Genomic DNA, 20,404 nt, shown 5'->3' with positions numbered 1-20,404 from the left:
CCACTCTGCTCCAGAGGGAGCCCGGCCAGCCCTCTGGAAAACGGGAGAGTACCGATCACAGTCATCCCCGCCGCCGGGCGCTGCCCGGGTAATGGAAACACCCGGCAGTGCAGCGCCGGAGCCCCACGACACGTCCGACCCGCGGGGACGCGCCCGCGGGCACTGTGGCATCAGCCCGCCCAGAGACGGTGCGCAACGGCCCCGGCCCGGCCCGACCCCGCCGCTAACCGCCCCGGCGCTGCCCGCCCTCCCGTTGCGGCAGGACTCGCCAGCGGCTGCCGCTAGCCAATGAGGGCGGTCGCTGCCGGTGACGTTGCAGAGGGTGAGCTGCCGGGAAAGTTTGAAATTTCAGCGGGCGGAGCCGCGCGGGGCGGGCGGTAGCATGGCTGAACCGGGGCCGGAGCTGCCGGAGAGCGCGGAGGCGGCGGGTCCCCAGGACCGCGGTCAGGCCCCGCTGCCGGCCGGGAGCAGCGCTGGACCGCAGGAGCGCGCCGAGGAGGCGAAGCCAGGTAGGGGGTCCCTGTCCCGGGCGGACGCCCCACGGGGGGAAGAGCGCGGGGCCGCCTACGGCCGGGCGCGACCCGGTGCCGCCGCCGGCGGCCGCTTCCCCGCCTGGGGAAGTGCTGAGGGGCCGGCGTGGGGCAGGAGCCGCTCGTGGGGCTGCGGCCGTCCCGGGTCGGGAAGGGAGAGGCGAGCGCCCGGAGGGCCGCTGGCACCGTCCGCCCCGCCTTAGGGCAGTAGAGGCAGGGACGCACGGTTTGCCCGGGGCGGCTCTGCTGCTGCGGAAGCCGACGCTGGAGGCTGCTGCAGAGGGGCAGGGGCTGTTAGATCGGACCAGGTTGCCCAGAGCTGCTCTGGCCGGGGCTTGAATACCTCCACGGGTAGAAATTGCACGACCTCCCCGGACGACCTGTCCCGCTGCTTGGCCGCCCTTACGGGGAAAATGTTTCTTGTATCGGGTCAGCCCCCGTGCAGGTGCCGGTACGGAGGCTGCAGTGCCCAGGGCTGTCCCCAGGCAGCGGCTCAGCGCTCCCCGGTTCGTAAGGCTGCTGGTGCGTGGAGCAGGGACAGGGCTAGAAATGGTGCCCTGCGAGAGGATGTAGGGATGTCTTTGGAAATAAACATGGTAAAATATTTTTTTTTCCCCTTTTGATTATGATCTTATGGTGTGTGTCTTAGGTGCATGCCTCAGGCATCTAAATTAGTATTCATGAACATGTATGGGTATGAAATACTGTCAGAGGAAAAACACTTTCCTGGAAGTGACTCCCCCGCCCTCTGCCTTAGTAGCACAATATTGGAATATTGGTGCTTTTGTTATCTATTGAGTGTCATTGCTTACCCTTGGTTTACTGCAGCTATCTCTAATATTTTCTGAACTTATGGATGACCAGGCCTGAGAGATACTGTAAGACCAACGGTGACTGAGTTCGCTGAGTTTGTAATGAGAACACAAGTGGAGACACTTTAAGACTTCCAAAGGGGTGTTATCGTCATATTGAGTCCTTCAAAGTAAAGATTCAGCCATTGTCCATTTAAGCAGGCTAGAAATGACAACGCTGTGTCCCTTCTGTCTAAATATGTTGCTATGTTGCTTGGAATTTCCATTGAGACTTCAGATGTGGAGACTCTGTTATTTGTTAGTTTATTAAAATACAAGAAGAATTTTTGTACTGAAGAACAGGAAAAGACATGAGAAAAGGAAAAGGTAACTGTGAAAATGCATCTTTAGCTGAGACTAGTATCTGCAGTTTTATCATACGTCTTATATTTTGCTCTGCTCAGAGTAATTCTGTGCATTATTTTGGATCAGTTGTGTGAGATATCAGCTGCTTTTATACATGTTTGAAAATCATTTGGATTATTGCTTGATATTGTACCTTGTTAGTGTGCTGTCTGCATCATCCAGACATAATATGTACAGGAATGGGTAATTACCTAAAGGATTTCAGATCTTACACATAGAACAAAGTAAATTGGCATGTAACTGCAGCTAAGGGCAGGTGGCAATAATGAGGGAGATCCTCTTTTGGGACAGGGCAAATATTCTGAAGAAGAGAGCAAGTAACTACGTCTCTTCACCAAGGATAATTTAAGATCTGCTGTAGAAAGCAGGTTCATGATAGATCTTGGGCTGAACAGGAATTCTTTGGCAATAGAGAAGTGAGTGATGATTGCATTGAACTGACAGTTTGCGGGGTTTGCTTTGCTCCCATTCCTCTCCCCAGATCTGCTCCAGGAAGATGATCCCTGTAGTGATTATGGCAGTCGTGACAAACCAGGGACAGCTTTAGGAAGGACTGTGCCAGATGGGAATGTGCTTTTTCCAGATATTTTTCACACTGATCACCTTTTGTTTTATGAGAGATTTAAAGCATACCAGGATTACATCTTGGGTAAGTAATTTCTTAGTAGAAAAATAACACGTAGTCAGGTTTCTTGTAGTGACTCTTTAAATGATCCAGTTTAAATGGAGTCAATTCCCTGTTAAACTGTGAGATGCTCTTAATAACAGTGACTAGAAAAAATGTGGTGTACTGCCATCACTTATGCTGTAACCTCAGCTGCTCTAGCTGGTGGACCAGGAGGCAATTATTTTAATGTAAGTAAATAGAATCTGAATGATTGAAAGAAAAAGGTGGGATTCTGTGCCTTGTTTTAACTGTTCTTCATAGAACTTTTTTGTGTCTGGTAAGACTGTTTAAGATAAGGCACAGGTTAGCTGTTTAATACTGCTGGAAGGTTGAATACTGGATCTCTTCTTCCAGAGAAGCACTAAACAGATGACTCTTCAGATCTCTAAGTACTGAGAGAGACAGCAAAAATGCTGGCAGTTATGAGCAAAAGAGAATGAAGTCCAACTTTAGCTGTGGTTGAGGAACATTTCAACTGTGGTAACTCTAATTTTCCAATGATCTGGAGGACTTTTCTTTCTTTTCTTGCATAAATGTACTGTCTTCAATTTCTTTTTAGCTGACTGCAAAGCTTCTGAGGTGAAAGAATTCACAGCTGAATACCTGGAGAAGGTCCTTGAACCATCTGGATGGCAGGCAGTCTGGCGCACTAATGTGTTTGAAGTCCTTGTTGAGGTAAACGGGATGCAGTTCTTCAGGCATTTGTCTCCAATTAACATAACTTACCTCTGTAACAGACAGGTCATTTATGAAGTTTATGAGCTGGTAAAGATAGTAACATTTTCATATCTAATTGTCAGTGATGGCTAGAGCAATAGGAATTTCTTTCAAAGGAAGCCTTGTTCCAAAACACCGTGTGTCTTGTGCACTGGTGTGCTTCCTTCACCCAGAACCATGGGGTTGGAGTCTGTGATGTGATACTTGCATGAAAGGCCGCCATTGCAGTGAGGCACAACTGCTCAGAACCAGCTCTTTAGGGCTACAGCACATTACAACTTTAGAAAGCCAAGCACCAAGCAGACCTTCTATTTTTGGCTTTATTTCATTTTTCAACCTTGGTATTTGCCTGTCTACCATTTAAAAATTCTGCTGTTGACTTACAGCATTGTCAGTGAGGCAGGTGAATTTCATTTTCTCTGAGACACCCATAAAGTGGTGTTGATATCTTGAAAATAAGAGAGATTTGGTTCTGTTCTGTTGATACTATCAGCCTGTCATCTGTGGTCTTTTGGACTTTGAAGTGTTAGCAGGGTGCAAAGCGCATGATTATTGTGTTTGTGAGATTGGTTCGTCGGTGCTATAGCAAAAGTTTATACAACATTTACTTATGCTTTCTGCATGCTAGGGCACTGCACAGTCACTTGGCTTTACTTGAGTTTCTCTAGAAGTGGGAAAATGATTTTTCAACCAAACGTGGTAATATAGAAACTATATAACTTTACCTATGTGCAGGTTATGTGGCAAAAACATCTCACATGCTAATTTCAGGGATGCTCTCTCTAAAGTCTGTAATTTGGTGGGAGGACCATACCTAAATAAAAGCAATGTCTTCAATGGGCTCCTTGCTTGAAATGGGAAGGAAGGACACCAAGTCAGTGCAAGTGAGCCATGAGGTAGAAGTCTGTGGGCAAAGAGGGATTAAGTACTTGGTCCAGAGCTGGCTGTTGTAATGTAGTCTTTTCAAATATCAGGCTCTGAGCATTTGTCAGGTTTTTTTATCAGAAGAAATTCTTCCTTCTAACCCACCTTGGGCACTAATCATAGCTCTTCTGCATTGCATACTCCTGTCATAGGCCCACTGAAGATTTCTGGTTTGGGATACTCCTTTTCTAGGTCTCCCAATGTCAAACTCATATGTCTTTGTGCAAACCTTAGATGTTCGAACTTGGAGTTTCATTACATGTTTGAAGAGGGCAAAACTTTGTACCCCCTCAGCTTTTCAGCCCAATTAGTGACAAAATTTTCAGTGGCTCAGACTACCTCTTTGGATTGTTTGTGTCTTGTGGGCACTTTGAAAAATGAGCCCTGAAGGATTCCCTGAGAACTGTAAGGTATTGATTTATCTGAGGATGCTGCTTTTGCATGTTTCTTAACAAAGCAAATAAACAAAACAGGAAAGCAACTTACTCGCTTTGTATGAGTATTATGAGGGATTTGAGTGAAGTTTTGAATGAGGAAAAGAGTCTACGTGTGTGGTTCTGAGAAGCTTAATTTTGGGGTCGTCACTTCAGCTGAATAGATTCCCTTTGTTGTACTATGCAACATGCATTGGTTTGTGTGGGTCAACTGGCACTTGCAGTATGGCCTGCTGACTTATGCACATCGTGTTAGCCTTCCTCAGCTGTGTCTAAGGTTCTGCCTAGAGAAATCTTAAGAACTATTTGTTCCAACAGGTTGTTGATGTGGAGTACTCAGCTCTGAAAGCAGTTGTGCAACTCGGTGAGCCTTTCCTGTGCGAGTCACGGGTTAGCACCTTTACCTTGGAGTGCATGCAGGAACTCTTGGAGCTGAAGGAGCGTCAGATACCACTGCAGGAGCTGTGGGTTGTGTATGATGAGTCGGGAGAGTTTGATCAGACAGCACTAGCTGTAGAGCATGTCAGGTAAGAAAATGCTCAAGGTTTAATTTTTGTCTTGAACAATTGTGCTCTGGTAGTACCCAATGGGTGGTGCCTTGAGTTCTTGTGATGCTGGCAGCTCCCCAAGCCAAGCTTTCCAAAGTAAATCTGATGCCTAGTACTATGAGGAGACTGGTCACAAAGAAAATCCGTGGTGTCCTCTGCAGCTACAGGTAATCACACAATCATGAGGTACATTTAGCTGCAGCTTATTGTCAGTCTGCTTTCTGTCTCAAAAGGAGAGGGGGGGAGTCTGTGTTGCTTTCCCTCACTTCTCCACCCCAGATTTTCTTGGGCTCTATCATGTTGCTGGCTCTAGTGCAGTGCTCCTTTCTCTTCTATAACACTTTGGTGGGTTTTTTCCTTTTGTCTCATTCGTCCTTTTTCTGCATTTCTCCCCTAAATTTGCTCTTTCTTCAGATGTCTCTTTGCATCTTACTTCTATTTTCCTTTCTTTATTATGTCTCTGTGTCTCTTTTCCATCTCCCTCACTTTGATGTACTACATGCTGTTTAAAAGCTATTTACAAATAGGCAGTAGGACTGGATGAAAATGCTAAAATGGGAGAAATGACCTTCCTGTCTAGAAAATGGGCTGTGTTTATAAAGGTGCAGGAGGAAAAGAGGAGAGAGTCATTCTGTTGAGCACTGCTCAGTAATACAGATCTAAGCTTGAATGATGGAGGTGATGAACTCATTGTGGAAAAGAAAACTTAGCTGAAGGATGTCTGGCCAAAAGCAAAAAACACCAAAAAATCTCAGGATCTTGAGAGTGTAAGTCTCGTTTTCAAATCCAGCTTTTAGCTGTTCAGTGTCTCTTAATGAAAAGCAGTGGGACTCAGGCTGTTATGAATTTTGAACTTAGAAAAACAAAATAAAACTCTTATGCAGTTAAACAACAGACAAGAAAGAGAATTTCTGTATATACTAAATAGTTTACAGAATGGTAGCATGGAATTGGAGAGAAGTGATGCTTTGAGATGAATTCTCAAATTGATTACAGTCATGTTTGCAGTACTGTTGTCTCTGCTCAGGTTAATGTGGCCTCTTTGCATGTTTAAATGCTTGCTTTGCTTCAAAAGGTTCTTCTACCAGTGCATCTGGAGGACCTGGGACGAGGAGGAGGAGGATGATTTTGATTACTTTGTGCGATGCGTTGAGCCTCGACTGAGACTGTAAGTGTAATGCCTTTGGTACTATGTGACACACAAATAGATTTCAAGGAAAACTGTTCACTAGTAAATCAAAGCAAGTTTGTCCTAGCAGCATTCACTGTCTGATGCTCAAAATTTTGTATGGAAAGAGGGTGCAACTAAGGTTGCCAGCTGATTTTTGAACCCAGTTTTCCCCTGTAATCCTTGACCTTCCATCAGATGGCGCTCCAAATCCAGCTATAGGAAATAGCAGGCATAGGACTTGTAATCCTAATTAAAGCTAACGTGGGATACTCTGATACCTCTGGGCATAGAATAAGAACGAGAATGGAGCTGAATGTAAACAAAAACTTGTAAACTGGTCATGCTGAGAAGGAATGTACGTATTTCTTTCCCTAGCAGGATTAGTCGGCATTAGGTTTTCTGAAGGTGGGTTTTTAATGCTGTGCAGCCATATGGAACTGAAGCATTGCACAAGAATACAGTCTGGTTATATTTTTGAGGGTGCTAAATAACCAAAGCACACCATAAAACATACCTGGAATGAATAATTGAAAAGTGATTTTTACCGTAGACTTTCCTTGGAGATTTGACATTGTATCTGTTCATTATGTCTTTCATGAAAGAGAGTTATTTTTCAATTCTTTTTCTTTACTTATTATGACTTAGCATCATAAGTATCTGGAAGTTTGTGTCATTCAGATCCAGGTTTGATACTCTTATGATACTAGGGAACTACATCAGTGAATATTTATAACCTACCCCGAAGAGCTGTTTAGAATACAGCATTACATGTGCTAGAATATAGCATATAGCAAGTGCTTTACAAAGAAAACTACTATCATTATCCACACTATAAAGGTGGCTCTGGGCCTCTCTTTCAAACAGGACACAAAGTGACATTTGAGGACTCTGATACGCCTGTATTTTTCTGAGATCATACAAGTTATGGGAAGTGTTATATATGGAAATTGTACATGTTTCTGAAGTATTTATATTTGTATGCACCAGCAAATGGTTCTTCTGTTGTTGACTTTTGGACCCTTGTGGAGACTTTACATGGAATGAAACCAGAATGCAATGATGCGCCACTGGATAATGTTTTTATTATATTTTAACACTATGCATGGCATTACAGCCATTTTAGTGAGAATCCAAAATGCTTAAACAGTATCTTCAAGTAGAAAAGAAGAAAGGATAACAACATTTACTTTTCCCCATACCATGCTTGATACAAAGCCTGTCCCCCAAGCTACGCTGATATTGGTGCTATCCTATGTTGTGATCTAAGCACTGATGTGTCAGCTCAGAAATAACATTAATCTTCAATCCATGGAAACATGATGCTTTAGACTTTTCAGGTCTCTGCTGTGCACTGCTTTAATGAGAACAGACAGTACCTTTACACTGCCCATTAGCTTGTACTAGTCTTCTGAGGCAACTAAAGCTGTATGAGCTGTTTAACTAAAGCTTGAAGAAACAGTTAGTTTTGTGTGCTTTCATGGTGACCAGCTCTAAAATGTAGAGCATGCATTTCAGGGCCAAATTGTGTACAACATTCAGTTTCTGCCAAATATTTTATATTTCTGTATTGCTATAAATTCTTCTGCTGTTAATCATGCTGCATTGACTTACTCTGTTGCCTCTGATATCCCCACTGCTAAAATTTTGTGAGGATCTTTGTCTTTCTATACACCCTGTTCATTGGAACTGCATAGATATTGACTGCTTCGACTACAGATTTTCTTGCTCTTTGCAACATGCTTTAAGTGCACGCTTTAAAGAATCTCTGAAAGTTGAGGGAACATCTTTGCTCTGATTTCATGTAGCCTCTTGAAGCTATTTATACTGTGTTTAATAAGTTCCCTTGAAAAATGATGCGAGATAATTAAATCTTGTTTTATTTGTATCATTAATTGCTGTCCAGCTTTTTTGTAGTGACCATGATTGGTCCTACATGATTAGCCCTGGACATCTTGGCACTGTCTAGCTGGCAGATGCCCTCATCTTTCTCACTTTGGGAATGCAACTTTGGGCTCGCATTTTCTGGCCTGCAGTTTCATTTGTAGAAGATACTCTTGGGATGGCGCAAAATTTACTATGCAGTGCCTTCACATCTTCATCTGGTGCTGATAATGCCTGCCTTATTTATTCTGTGCTTTTCTTCAGGTAGTTGTTTAGATTGGTGCTAATAGAGACTTCAAATTATAGCATTTTTCTTCTATTATTTCAAACATGATTTTCTCAGTTTTTCTAGTAACTGCTTGAAAATAGATTTTTATATCTAATTACCCTCTAAATTCTTATAATTTTTTTAATGTTTATGCCTCTGTTTTAGAGTGAGTTTCTGATAATTGTGTATAATCTTTCAAAGTGGCTGGGCAACTATTTAGAAAGTAATCTTTGTGTCTGTTCAAGCTTTTGGTTTTGCTGCTTTCAAAAACATTGAGCTGTGTTGATATACACTGCAGAGAATTTTGACTCAAGTAGTGATACAGAACTCCTCAGGTTCTCTCCGGGTTTGTATTTGATCTTTTGAAATTATAAACACGAAATATACTGACCCCTTGCTCTGAATTGCAGGCATTATGACATCCTTGAACACCGTGTGCCTTCTGGGCTTGTAGCTGATTACCAGAACCTGTTGTCTCAATGTGAAGAGCTTTACAAGAAATTTTTAAATGTGAGGAACAGCATATCAAGCAGTGATTCGGACTCGGAAGTAGAAAACGTCTCCATGGTGGAAGGACTAAAATTGTATGAGGAAATAGAGCACTTAAAACAAAAGCTAAAACTAATTGAGAATCCTCTGCTGAGGTACTTGGCGAGTTTGTGCAAGGAGGAGGGCCCTGTGGGAAACTCGACATGGACATTGTTTACCGAAGAAAGAACTGATGGCTTTGTTGCTCTTGTTTTAGGTATGTGTTTGCTTACCAAAAATCCAGTGGTCTTCAAGCTAAAGGACAGAGACCAACGGGTACCAAGGTCACTCATGTTGTGTCCTCAATCATGATGGCAAGTTTGCTGCAGTCATTGATAAGGGACAAACTTTGTCCTGAATCTTGTGGTGAAGAACTAGAAATACAGGTACAGTAACAGGCATTGTCTGTCTGCTAATAAGTTTTTCTCCTTAAGAAACAATGTGGAAGAATAAGTTAATCATGTATACTACATTTGCACAGTGTTACTTTTTGTCAGTTCAAAAAAAGCGTTGTCATTTAAACAATAAGTGGTAAGACTAGATGATACAAATAATTTCATTCATTTGTGTCTGCCGAATATTCTATACAAGCAGTTTCCTTCCTGTGTGTAGGAAATGAGATAAACCTTCTGTAATAATTCTACAACATGGTAAGGCGTAATACTTATATTTAATGTTGAAATACCTGTATCTTTTGATGTTACTGATAATGATCTAGAGTTTAAAGAAAGAAATGTCATTCCGTTGCTTTAGTTCTGTGTAGGAGATAGATACATTTATTTTCAAGTAGTTATGTCTAGTTTTAGTGAATTTAGACAGGACTTCCCACTTCAGCAGTTAAGAACAGTCTGGATTCCTTGGGCCCAAATGAAATTTCTTGCTGTACTCTGATCAAGTTTATGAATTACAGATGGGCAAAATGGAGCCACAGAGAAGGTCCTGGGTTAACTTGGGCTATCAATTAGATTTTCTGACATGTCAATTGAAAAATGCTCACTATGCTTACCCTGGAATTTGCTGGGAAGCAATAAATGTGGAATTTTTCTGTGCTATTTGTTATCCTTCAATACAGAATTGCCCAGTAATATTTGTAAAGGCTATCAGCCTGCCCTCGTTGGGCAAGGAAAAGGACCATGTGGACCCCATGTTTGCCACTGTAATATCTGAACTCTATTTTGGGGTCACTTGCAACAGGAGCGAAGGGTTATGTCCGTGTTCAGACCAGCTCAAATCTAGATGCTGAGTTGTTTGTGGTTTTTATTTTCTTTACCTTCTGTCATCTAATTATTCAGTAATTCTTGGCAAGTCACTTGAGGCACAATGCAAATGTTGGCCTGGAACCAAGGCCATATTGAGGTTTGCTTTCCGGTGCATATGCTCTTCAATCTGTCTCTCTGCCCTAGTTTTCTGATGGGGGAATGGACATGACACAAACATCAAAGGAATGTTTTAAAGCTGTTTTTGTCCAGTGAGTGCTATGATTCTTGAATTCAATGTAGAAATTGTGTATTATTTGTGCCATTACAAAGGATTTCTTTTAAGCAAAACAGCAACATGTAATTGAAAAGCAAGCTTTAAGGGAATAAATGCATCCATTTTTATAGCATTCTTCAGGAGCTGATTATATTGTTTGTCTTTTACAGTTTCACAATGATCCACTGGCAGCTGTAAATGCCTGTTACGAAGGAGATACAGTCATCATCTGTCCTGGTCATTATGTTGTAGATGGCGTGTTCTGCATTGCTGATTCAGTTGAACTAGAAGGTAGAGGTTTGCTAGCATAAAGGTCCTAAAAAAAAAAAAGTAAACAGTGAGTGTCTTAAACTAGCTCTGCATAAGGATTTACTTTTTGTGGAGTTTGGCAGGAGCATTTGCTTTTTTCTTCAAAGTGTTCCTATTTCTGCTTTTAGAGCCATGTCGAATGCAGGATGGAGTAAGCTTTTTCATTAGCCATAGTTACTTCTGCAAGTAAACTGCAAATTTTGCTGATTAATAGCAAATTCATAATTTCCTCCTAATTATTTTTTTATCTATATAATCTATCCCAAGTATATAGATAATAGGATTCAACAGAAACATGATTATTTATTTATTTATTTTTACATCTAGGAAGCACAAAAGTCATTCTGAGAGGCTTCAGTTTTCAAAGCCAGTACCTTAAGAGTACTTGAGAGGTGTCCTGGTTCTTTGCATGTCTTAATCTGCTTCAGACTCTTGAGACACACTAACCAGTATAGCACCAGTGAATACAGAGGGAGAGCACCAAGTGCTATTAGAATGTAGTTTATGGCACTCATTGCATGTCAGCGATGTGTGTAGGGGCACCAGTGTGAATCTGCGTTGTGAAGTGCATGAGTAGAGGAGGGAGCTGTTGATTTAACATATGTATTTATTCTGTAGGAACACACACAGCATATGCGATTCCATTTTTCTTGCAAAATATTTGTGTTTGAAATACTTCTGCCTTATCTAGGATATGTTGCTATTTCTTCCTCGCAATTCTTGATTTCTCAGTGTGATTCCTCTGCTTTAGGCATGCATGCTGTTGCAAGGTAATAGTCTGTATATCACTGGGGCTTGTGCAGCTGTTCAGATACTTATTTAGCGGCATTTTTATCTTGTCAAAACTTCTTAATGGGAAGAAGGCTGAGAGTTTAATTTCCTGCTGTTCTGGACTTTATTTTTCTTGCCCTTGTTTTACGAGTGTCACTTTTTCTCACCCTTCTCTTCTGTATATATGCATATATCTATAGATATGCATGCTGATAGACAATGCACCTTCAGGATAAAGGAACTCAAAGTGCTTTATTTATCTGCAAGAATGACATTCTTTTAAAATTGTGTATTTATAACAATTGTTTTCCTAGCTTTGAGGAAAGAGTAATATAAATGGTGCAACAGCACACCTATTAAAGGATGAGCTGCTCTATTTTAAGGAGCAAGGCATATAAATATGTATCTTCAGTACGATCTACTCTGAATAATGACTATGTGTTGGGGTATTTAATCTTCTTATAGGGACTCCTGTTAGAGAAGCTTTTATAGCAGTAGCAGCAGCCAAAAACATTTGAAGTAAGAGCATCAAGAAAAATTTTGCTGGTGCTAATCTGAGCAGCTGGCTGTTTTGGGGGCTTTCTTGGGATGAAGAGGTGACTCATTAAAGATATAATGTCACTTTGCTTAGTAGAGCTTTTATTTTTTTTCCAGCCACTGTGCAAGTCAATACTGAGGTTGAAAGTATGAGGATTAGTAAGTCAGGGATAAATAAAAACTTACAAGGACTAAATAATGTTAAAGTAATAGCAGCTGCAGGAAATCATGGTAAGGATAACTTTAACACTTGACAAAAACATGTAGTAAAGGCACCTAAGAACTTCCCTTCTGCTTGTACAGTAGTTCAAGCTGAATGAGAACCTGTAGCATCAGCCTGTGTAATATCTGTGATCAGTGTTACTGGATGACGTTTGCCTTTAGTTCTGGAATCACTTAGCTTACAGGCAGGGCGTACAGCTGTGACGACATTGTGTATTGAACACCACTCGACAGCAGTGGTTCCTTCTCTATTCCTTATCTTGTCACTGGCTGCCTCCTTACTATAAGAGCTGCTGCTTTAGAGGTGAAGTGTAAAGCAAGCTAAAAGTATGATTAGAAAAACTGCAGGTAGTCTGTAGGACAATTATTCCTAAAACTCTTGCCTTGGATAATAACCTCTTTCTGTAGTCATGTGAAGTTAACCTAGATCTGCCGTTTGCTGTCCCGTGGTGCTTTCTTTTTACGTACTGGAAGTAAACTGCCCCATGCCACCTCCTCCCCAGGGACGACCATAAATAAGTAGCAGTGGGAAAAGATTTCTAGATAGTATAGTGTGTTGAAGTACCAATCACTTTGCATTAGATCTGCTGTCTTTAAAACTTTCTGCCAACTCTTGTTCAAAGTTGGGTGGGTTTTTCTTTTTTTTAACCTTTCTACTTGCACATTACAGTATTTATTTATGTACTTGGTTAAAAGCTAGCATCCTGCTCAGGCGCTTCTTATCTGAGTTTGTGCGTGCCTTCGGAGAAGGATAGGACTCATGCTGCTTTAATAGACATTGCATTATTGCTTTTCTTATCATGATTCTTGTCAGTGACAAGCAATAAAAGCTTTACATGCTCATAAATTTCTCTGTAAGTGGTTGAATGCTGACAACTGTGGATGGCTTAGTAAATCAATGTTGGCATATGCTTGTGAAAGTTTCTTTTTAATCTGAATTAATCTGGAAGCCCATGTAACATAGAAACATTAAATTTTGACCCAAGTTTCATTTAAATAGGGAAGTTGGATGAATCTTACCAACAACATCAAGTCCCCCGCACTTGCTTCCTTGTGTTGTGACTGCTTTTTCCCCATGCTCTTTGGAACCTCTGTCTGCTCTAGCAAACTTCTGTACTTTGAAAGCAGGCTGCAGCTGCCTGTGTGTCCTTGGTTTTACTGCATCTCCCTGCTCTGTTGTAACTTTTGGGAGTGAGAACTTTGGCCTTGGCAAATGTGGGCTCAGTTACCCTTTTGTTCAACTGTCTAAATAACTTTGCATTTTATCGGGTGTCATTCAAATAAGGTAACTTTTGAGCTTGGTTTTGAGTGCCTGGACCTTGGTACAGAGGGGATGTAAGGTGTAGCCTGGCCACTGGGTGGAAAATCCTATTCCAGATATTAGACCTCAAGTTTTAAACCTCCATATTTAATTTAAATGTCTGTTATGTACTGAGCACTTAATTGTTACCAGTTATTAATCGAACTTGCGTCTTTCACCTCTGCTTTAAGGCTATGGCCTACCAGATGATATTGTGATAGAAAAACGAGGGAAAGGAGACAATTTTGTTGACTGTACAGGAGCCAATATAAGGATCTCCAGTTTGAAGTTAGTGCAACATGATGCTGTGGAGGGGATTTTAAGTAAGTATAAAAGCATCTTGACCTTTCTGTGAATCTTTTTTAATTTACTGTTAGAATTAAAGCTGGGATCCAGTGTTAGAGTTTACTAGTTTTAACAAAATATTGTGGAGAGGAGCCCTACAGGCATAAATATCAAGGCTTCCCCCCCCCGCTTTTTTTTTGACTTGCTTATAATGTGAACATCAAAATAACTTCACTCTTTGTACTTTCAAGCTATTGTGGCTCTTGTGTATTATTCTTATACTTGGATAAGATCATTTGACTTGATATTTTTTCTGTTGTTAAGGTAACCTGACTGACTGCTGCACAGCCTATGTCAGGCTACCTGGAAAAGGAAATAATTCCTCTTTCCACAAAAGAATCCCCATGGCAATACTCAGCTGTAGCTGAACCCAGCCAGCTCTCCACTGAGGAATGGCATATGCTGTAGAAGTAGTGTAGAACTTTGCTGACAGTGCAGTCAGACTGAGGCTCCAATAGTCCTAAATTGTATCCAGTAAGTTTATTGGCTGTGGCCTTCTGTCTTTGCAGAAGGTGCCAATTAATACTTTGTCTCAACATACATTTGATTTTAAACATGTTAAAATGTTTATTAACACCTGCATACATGTATTTAATATCTTATTAATTCAAAAGTCTCTTAGGAATGTAATGAATAGTTGTTTTCACTTTTAATAAAATGCCAAAAACCCTCTAAGACAAAATTTTGACTAATGCTCCCTTGCAGCAATGTTCCTGCTTATACTAGAAAAATAGCATGAGTTCAAACCACACATGAGCAAATTGGTAAAATTAACCTGAAGTGGATAAAATTAAAATAGTAACTTTTTCATGCTGCAAAAATGCTACAAGCTCATCTATCTGTAGGAGGGGTTTGCCTTTGCATAACTGATTTATTTAACAATATTTGCTTTCTGTGTATGTAGATGTCCATCATGGGAAAACCACCCTGGAGAATTGTGTGTTACAATGTGAAACTACAGGCATAACAATACGAACATCAGCTGAGCTATTAATGAAAAACTCAGATCTGTATGGTGCCAAGGTACAAGCAAATTCTTAACTCTGGCTTATTTCCTAAATTAAAATAAAGGTTTCTACTTGGGAATAATACAGTCAGTAACGGGGTGACTTCTGTTGTTCTTGAGAGAACCTTTACACATTCATTTTGGACAGCTACATGTTACTGGGTTTAAGAGATTGGTCCCAGGGTCTTGTAGCCTCCAATAGTATCTAGTGAAGTGTCTCATGCTGATTGGTGTGTGATGATACGACAATGCTGTAGTAACAGGGGACATCTGTGAAATAATAGTGCTGTGTTGCTGGACTGATTCATGTCCTACAATACTTTTAAAGTGATTTTCTGTTTTCTCTGCCTATAAATAATTTTCTCACTAAACCTTGCATTTGTTATGCAAATGAAATGCCTTTTTGGACATTTGTCCATTGATTCTTATAAAAGGATGATAAACACAGAATTGAACTGTGATTAGGAGGTTTTGAAGAATGATGGGGCTTTGAGTGTTGAGGTGGATGACTAAAGAACAAGAAAGTAATGCAAGACCGTGCAGTTAGTCTTTACTAGAGCTTTTGGTAAAGACTGGTGGCAATAATATTATCCATGGGGCCTCAACCGTGGGTATTGCTGCTTGAGTTGATTAACAAAGTCATGAAGCTGGAGTGGTAGCACAATTTTGCATTGTGCAAACTGGTAGATGAACACAAAGATCTGCAATGGAGTTGTCAAGTTAAATTGGAAATGTACCCGAACTATTTGTCAACTGCCATCAATTTTATCTTGCAGGGTGCTGGTGTGGAAATATATCCAGGTAGTACATGCACCCTGTTAGACAATGGCATACATCACTGCAAGGAGGGAATACTTATAAAGGTCAGTTCAAGGCAGAATTTTCTTGTTTTTCAAAAGCTTATGGCTACTAGAATTAATGCAATTAATTTGTGTTTAGGTTGGCTTATAACCTTGTTGCCTTATGGAAGAACTCTTTATATGTCACAGATGATGATGATGGTACTTGTTTGCCTCGGGTTGGTCCACCAAAGCAGTATACTTGTTTTATTTCTTATCTGCCAGAAAGAAAATGTCTTTTGCAAAGTCACTTGCATAGGCAAATAATAAAATTCTAGCCAATACATAGAACTGATTCTACCTAAAACTGAAATATTTTGCATCCCTTTAACTGGACATAACATGATGGATTTCCATTTCTTTGCTGTAGAACTTTTTAGATGAACATTATGACATCCCCAAGATAACCATGGTCAATAATATGATCCATAATAATGAAGGATATGGTGTAGTCCTGGTTAGACCAGCAATGCCCTCTGATGTAAAGGATCCTTCAGCAGACAGAACCAAAGGTATTTTTCTCTTCCTAGAAGAAATTCCTAAAACAAGTAAATCTAGTATACCCAGGTTTTTGGATTGCATAATTCATAATCAAGTCTCTTAAATTTTCTAGTAATGTCTAGATTGATTTAGCTGAAATAAATCTTCATAACTATCAAAACACTGAAATTTCCTAAAGGATGAACTTGTTGCAGAGAAATACTGTGAATGCCTGTGCTTCATGGTGTGTGTGCGCTTCCATTGTAAAGTCCTTACATACCTGATCTGTGTTCCCTACTAAGCAGAGCCTGTATGACTGATGGCCTCCTTGGGTCATGCAGAAAGAAGAGTGCAACCAGTAAGAAAGCAGATATGGCTTCTCTTACAGCTCTTCTGGTTCATGATCATTCTCTGCTCATTTTTTCTTTTGCGCATTAGAGCTGAGATGTGCTCCCAGCACAGAATTTTTCTCTGCGCTAAGTAAAATGTGACAACTGTATTTTTCATATTATGTCTTATTCGAGAAGAACTGTCACTGTCTAAGTGCAATGTGTAAACCTGCTGTAATTTTCTCTAATATCACTATTACTTGGCAACTGAAAGTCTTCTCAAGAAGAAACCTCTTCCTTAAGCATCTTACACTGTATTTGGAATATGTGGCTGTCACTGAGTAGTTATCCAAAAAGTGAGTGGGATGAGGTGGAAAATGTTAAGCTTGAAGAAAATTTAATTCCCAGAGTATTAAATGATTTGGCTGTTTTGCATGATTGTTGATAACATTCTTATTGTTTCCTGACTTAGGGAATATACAGCCTACCCAGGCAGGTGATGGGACAGCCTGCTTAGAGGGCTTCAGGCAAGAACAACTACCTGAATGTGTAACTGATGAGTTGGAGCTTTATGAGCAAGCTGAGGTTTCTGAACAAATTGAAGGCAATTATGAAATTGCAAATGAACTCGGGGCTACTTCTGCAAAGAAGAGCCAGATGCACAAGAAAAGACTGAGTGAACTGGGAATCACAGAAGCTGATGACAACTTAATGTCACAAGAAATGTTTGTTTCTATCGTGGGCAATCAGTTCAAATGGAATGGGAAAGGAAGTTTTGGTACCTTTGTTTTCTGACTGTCCTGACTCCTAATGGAATTGCAATAAGAGATTTGCACAAGCTATTATTTTTACTGCTGCTTTCCAAGGAGTTCACCTTTTCCATTAGCCTTCCATAATGTTACTAAAATGTGACAAATATTTATTAATAGTATATATATTGCATGTGGAAACTTTGCTTCCTTGCTGCAAATATGGATAACGTCATAGAAAACAGAACTCTAGCATGGAGACCGTGCATATATTCTGCTAATCTACATGCTGCTGCTTTGCTAGCTCTCTGATTAATTTTTTAAAGGTATTTATTTAACTTCTCATTATAAAGAAAATCTTCAAAGAAAGAAAATATAGATAGGACTTATCATGGAAGAGTGGAAAACAAATGTGCAGCACTTAGTGGTACATCTTCCTCCATTTTTTTCAAGTGTCATTAGTCTGCAGCTGACTGCTGTAAGAGATTGACATACTTTAGTTTTTTACATTGAACAGAAGCTAGTGGAATTCTCTTCCTTAGGAATGTCGTGATTGGCTGCCACGTTTCATACTTGAAGGATTTTCTAGAAAACTTAATATTTGGAAGTGTAGCATCATTCAGTCTTCTGTGTCTTTCTGTGCCCAGCTCTTTACTTCCAACAGCTACCAGTGCCTGTGCACCTTTTCCTTAAGGAAGGCAGCATCTAACTAAACTCCATTAATCTGAATAGAGAGAAATCAAAATGGATGTCTGTCTTAGTGGTATTCATACCATACCTTTCAGTGCATTATTCTAAAAACTTTAAAACTATATACCGCTTGTAGCAGTTTTGGAAATGAATGGAAAATTTTAAAAATTACTTTACACTGTGATTTTATCATCCCGCAGCTGTGGAACGTTCAGTAGAACAAAGGCACTTCAGTGGCTTACTGTTGCACATTATTAGTTTTTACTTGAGGGAAAAACTGGAAGGACTTGCCTGATTGAGGACTCTTCCTTCTCAGTGCCTCTCTGATTTTTAGTTACAAATACAGATGCCTTCTTCAAACTTTTCTACTGTCTTCAAGAGTTGTAGGTCAGTTTTTGAACTGGTGTGTGAAAGGTATGTGGGAAAATACTAACTCCTAAGTGATTCAGGATGTCCTATGAAACAGAATCAAATATGGTGTTAAGAAGGGAAAAGCATGTTGCCAGCGAATTGACTTTGGGATAATTTCTGAAAGTAGCTTAGCAGGTGTATGGCTTTACTAGAAGTGAATGCATTGCCTGGAAGTGGATATAAATAGTCTGATCCAGATTTTTTACTCAAGCTATTCTTAAATTGAGATGACAAGCAAAATTCACTTCAGTACATGATTCGTTTTAGTGTGAGCAGCTGATAGAAAGGAAAAGAGAAAGGTGTAATTTACAAGCATTTTCTTCTAGTATGTGCACCACAGAATTCATTGCAGCTTTCCTAGCCCACTGCTTCTGGTTTTATTCTGCTCAGGACACTTCAGAATGAAACTTTGCGTTTTGATGAACATAAACGCCATAGCAGTATCTCAATATGCACAAACCCATAAATGTTTGCCACGTAGTGACTTTAAAGAAATACTTGAGTCAAGTGACAGGCTAATGCTAAGACTGGCAGTAGTTTAGTATCTTAAGCTATTCATCAGGCCACATGTCAAGTTTCATGCTTTGATGTTATGCCTTTATTTCCCAAGTGTAATCCTTATTAAAGGACTGGGGCTAAAAACTAATTTTGTGGTTCTTTCCTCTCATCTTTTCAAAACCGTAATTCTCCTGAGTGAGCTGCCTTCGTGTTGTGTAGGTAGCATTTCTTTCCCTTGCACTTCATTTTAAGCCTGGCTTATCTCTTGACAGCCTCTTACCTCCCTTTTCTAAAATTCAGCTTTACATTTATGAATATACCAATAAAAATGTAACTTTTCTGCTTTCAATACCAGCGCAGTTTTGCCTGTTCCTGTGCCAAATGCTACCAGTGATTCTATTGTGCAGGTTGTCAGTAGGTTGAGGAGCAAAATGTGAAAAGATGAGGCTGCTAGTGCAACTTCCAGCCATTTCCTTTGTGCAGGAATTGTATGATAAAGGTGGTTAAATTCTTGATGACACTTGAGCCTCAGGGGACTAAGCTTTGAATGGAACCTTCTCAGAGTTTTGTCCTTCCAGTCACTTATGTCACTGATAAGTGTAAGTTTCTTTATTTTGCAGCTTTACTTTCCCTTAGAAGTGCAGAAGAAGAAATCTTTAAATAGAAAGGGAAAGAACCATTGCCTAACACAAGGTTTGTACACTCAGCGTGGAGCAATGCATTTTGTCAGCAGATTATATATTTGAAATTATAAATTCAGTTTATCCTCTGTAAATATTTTTCTTAAATTTTTTTCTTACATTTTTAAATTTTATTAAATTTCTTAATTTTTTTCTTAATGGTATTTGATGTTATAGCAATGTCTGATCTACTCTCCTCTCTGTCAACGTTTCCTGCCTCCTGAATGAGAAACTAATTCCAGAATGCTTTCTTGTGTATCTGTCTAACAAAAGCTGGTGAAAACATTTAGTTTCAAGAAATGTTTAAGCAGCTGCAAAATAACTTGATCCCAGCATGAGATTTCCCCATCCTGTGTATCTAGCCTGTTGTTCTTGGACTTACTACATTTTACGCTTATTAAATGTGCAATTAAGCCCCATGGCTTACCTAGTTGGTCCTGGCCCCATTTTATTGTTTGTCTGGCCTTTCCACTATTTATTCCGTTCTCAAATCTTGGCAACCTTGAGATTTGTCTTTAACCTTTTCTCTGTTCCTTCATGTCTTTACTGAGTAGATAAATTACTGCCATACAAATATTTCCAGGAGGAATAAGCTGCATGCAGCATGTCTTGTCCCAGCTTATCATACTTGAACCCTGGACACTAATGCATGACAAATTGTATTAATATCACCTTTCTGACAGCAAATTGGATCTATAGTCCTGTTTTCTGAATCCACTTTTCTCAAAAGATTCCTAGACAACACAGATTCTGGTAATCAAGCATTGATATTTACATGTCTTCATTTAGGTTAATAAAAAAGATACATTCTAGGCAAAAAATTTTACAAAGGTAGCTGTGAGCCTAAAGTATACTAAAGGGAGTCCAGAGGAGGCCACGA

At 40.2% G+C, this 20,404-nt stretch overlaps 1 protein-coding gene across 1 annotated transcript; it reads left to right on the top strand.

Moving 5' to 3' along the window:
* Positions 1-369: 369 nt before the first annotated feature.
* SHCBP1 (SHC binding and spindle associated 1) lies at positions 370-18,988 on the top strand. Its single transcript, XM_054841071.1, has 13 exons — positions 370-509; positions 2,229-2,396; positions 2,974-3,089; positions 4,808-5,016; positions 6,113-6,205; positions 8,768-9,001; positions 9,103-9,271; positions 10,529-10,649; positions 13,689-13,820; positions 14,747-14,865; positions 15,625-15,711; positions 16,058-16,199; positions 16,969-18,988. Exons 1-13 carry the CDS (start codon positions 383-385, stop codon positions 17,289-17,291), a joined length of 2,040 nt encoding a protein of 679 aa, XP_054697046.1. The 5' UTR covers positions 370-382; the 3' UTR covers positions 17,292-18,988.
* The last annotated feature ends 1,416 nt before the right edge of the window (positions 18,989-20,404 follow it).

The sequence above is a fragment of the Grus americana genome, chromosome 13 (genome assembly GCF_028858705.1).
Source record: "Grus americana isolate bGruAme1 chromosome 13, bGruAme1.mat, whole genome shotgun sequence".
In the NCBI taxonomy this organism is placed as follows: Eukaryota; Metazoa; Chordata; class Aves; order Gruiformes; family Gruidae; genus Grus; species Grus americana.
The sequence above is the reverse complement of the archived record's forward strand: the minus strand, read 5'-3'. Positions and strand labels throughout refer to the sequence as shown.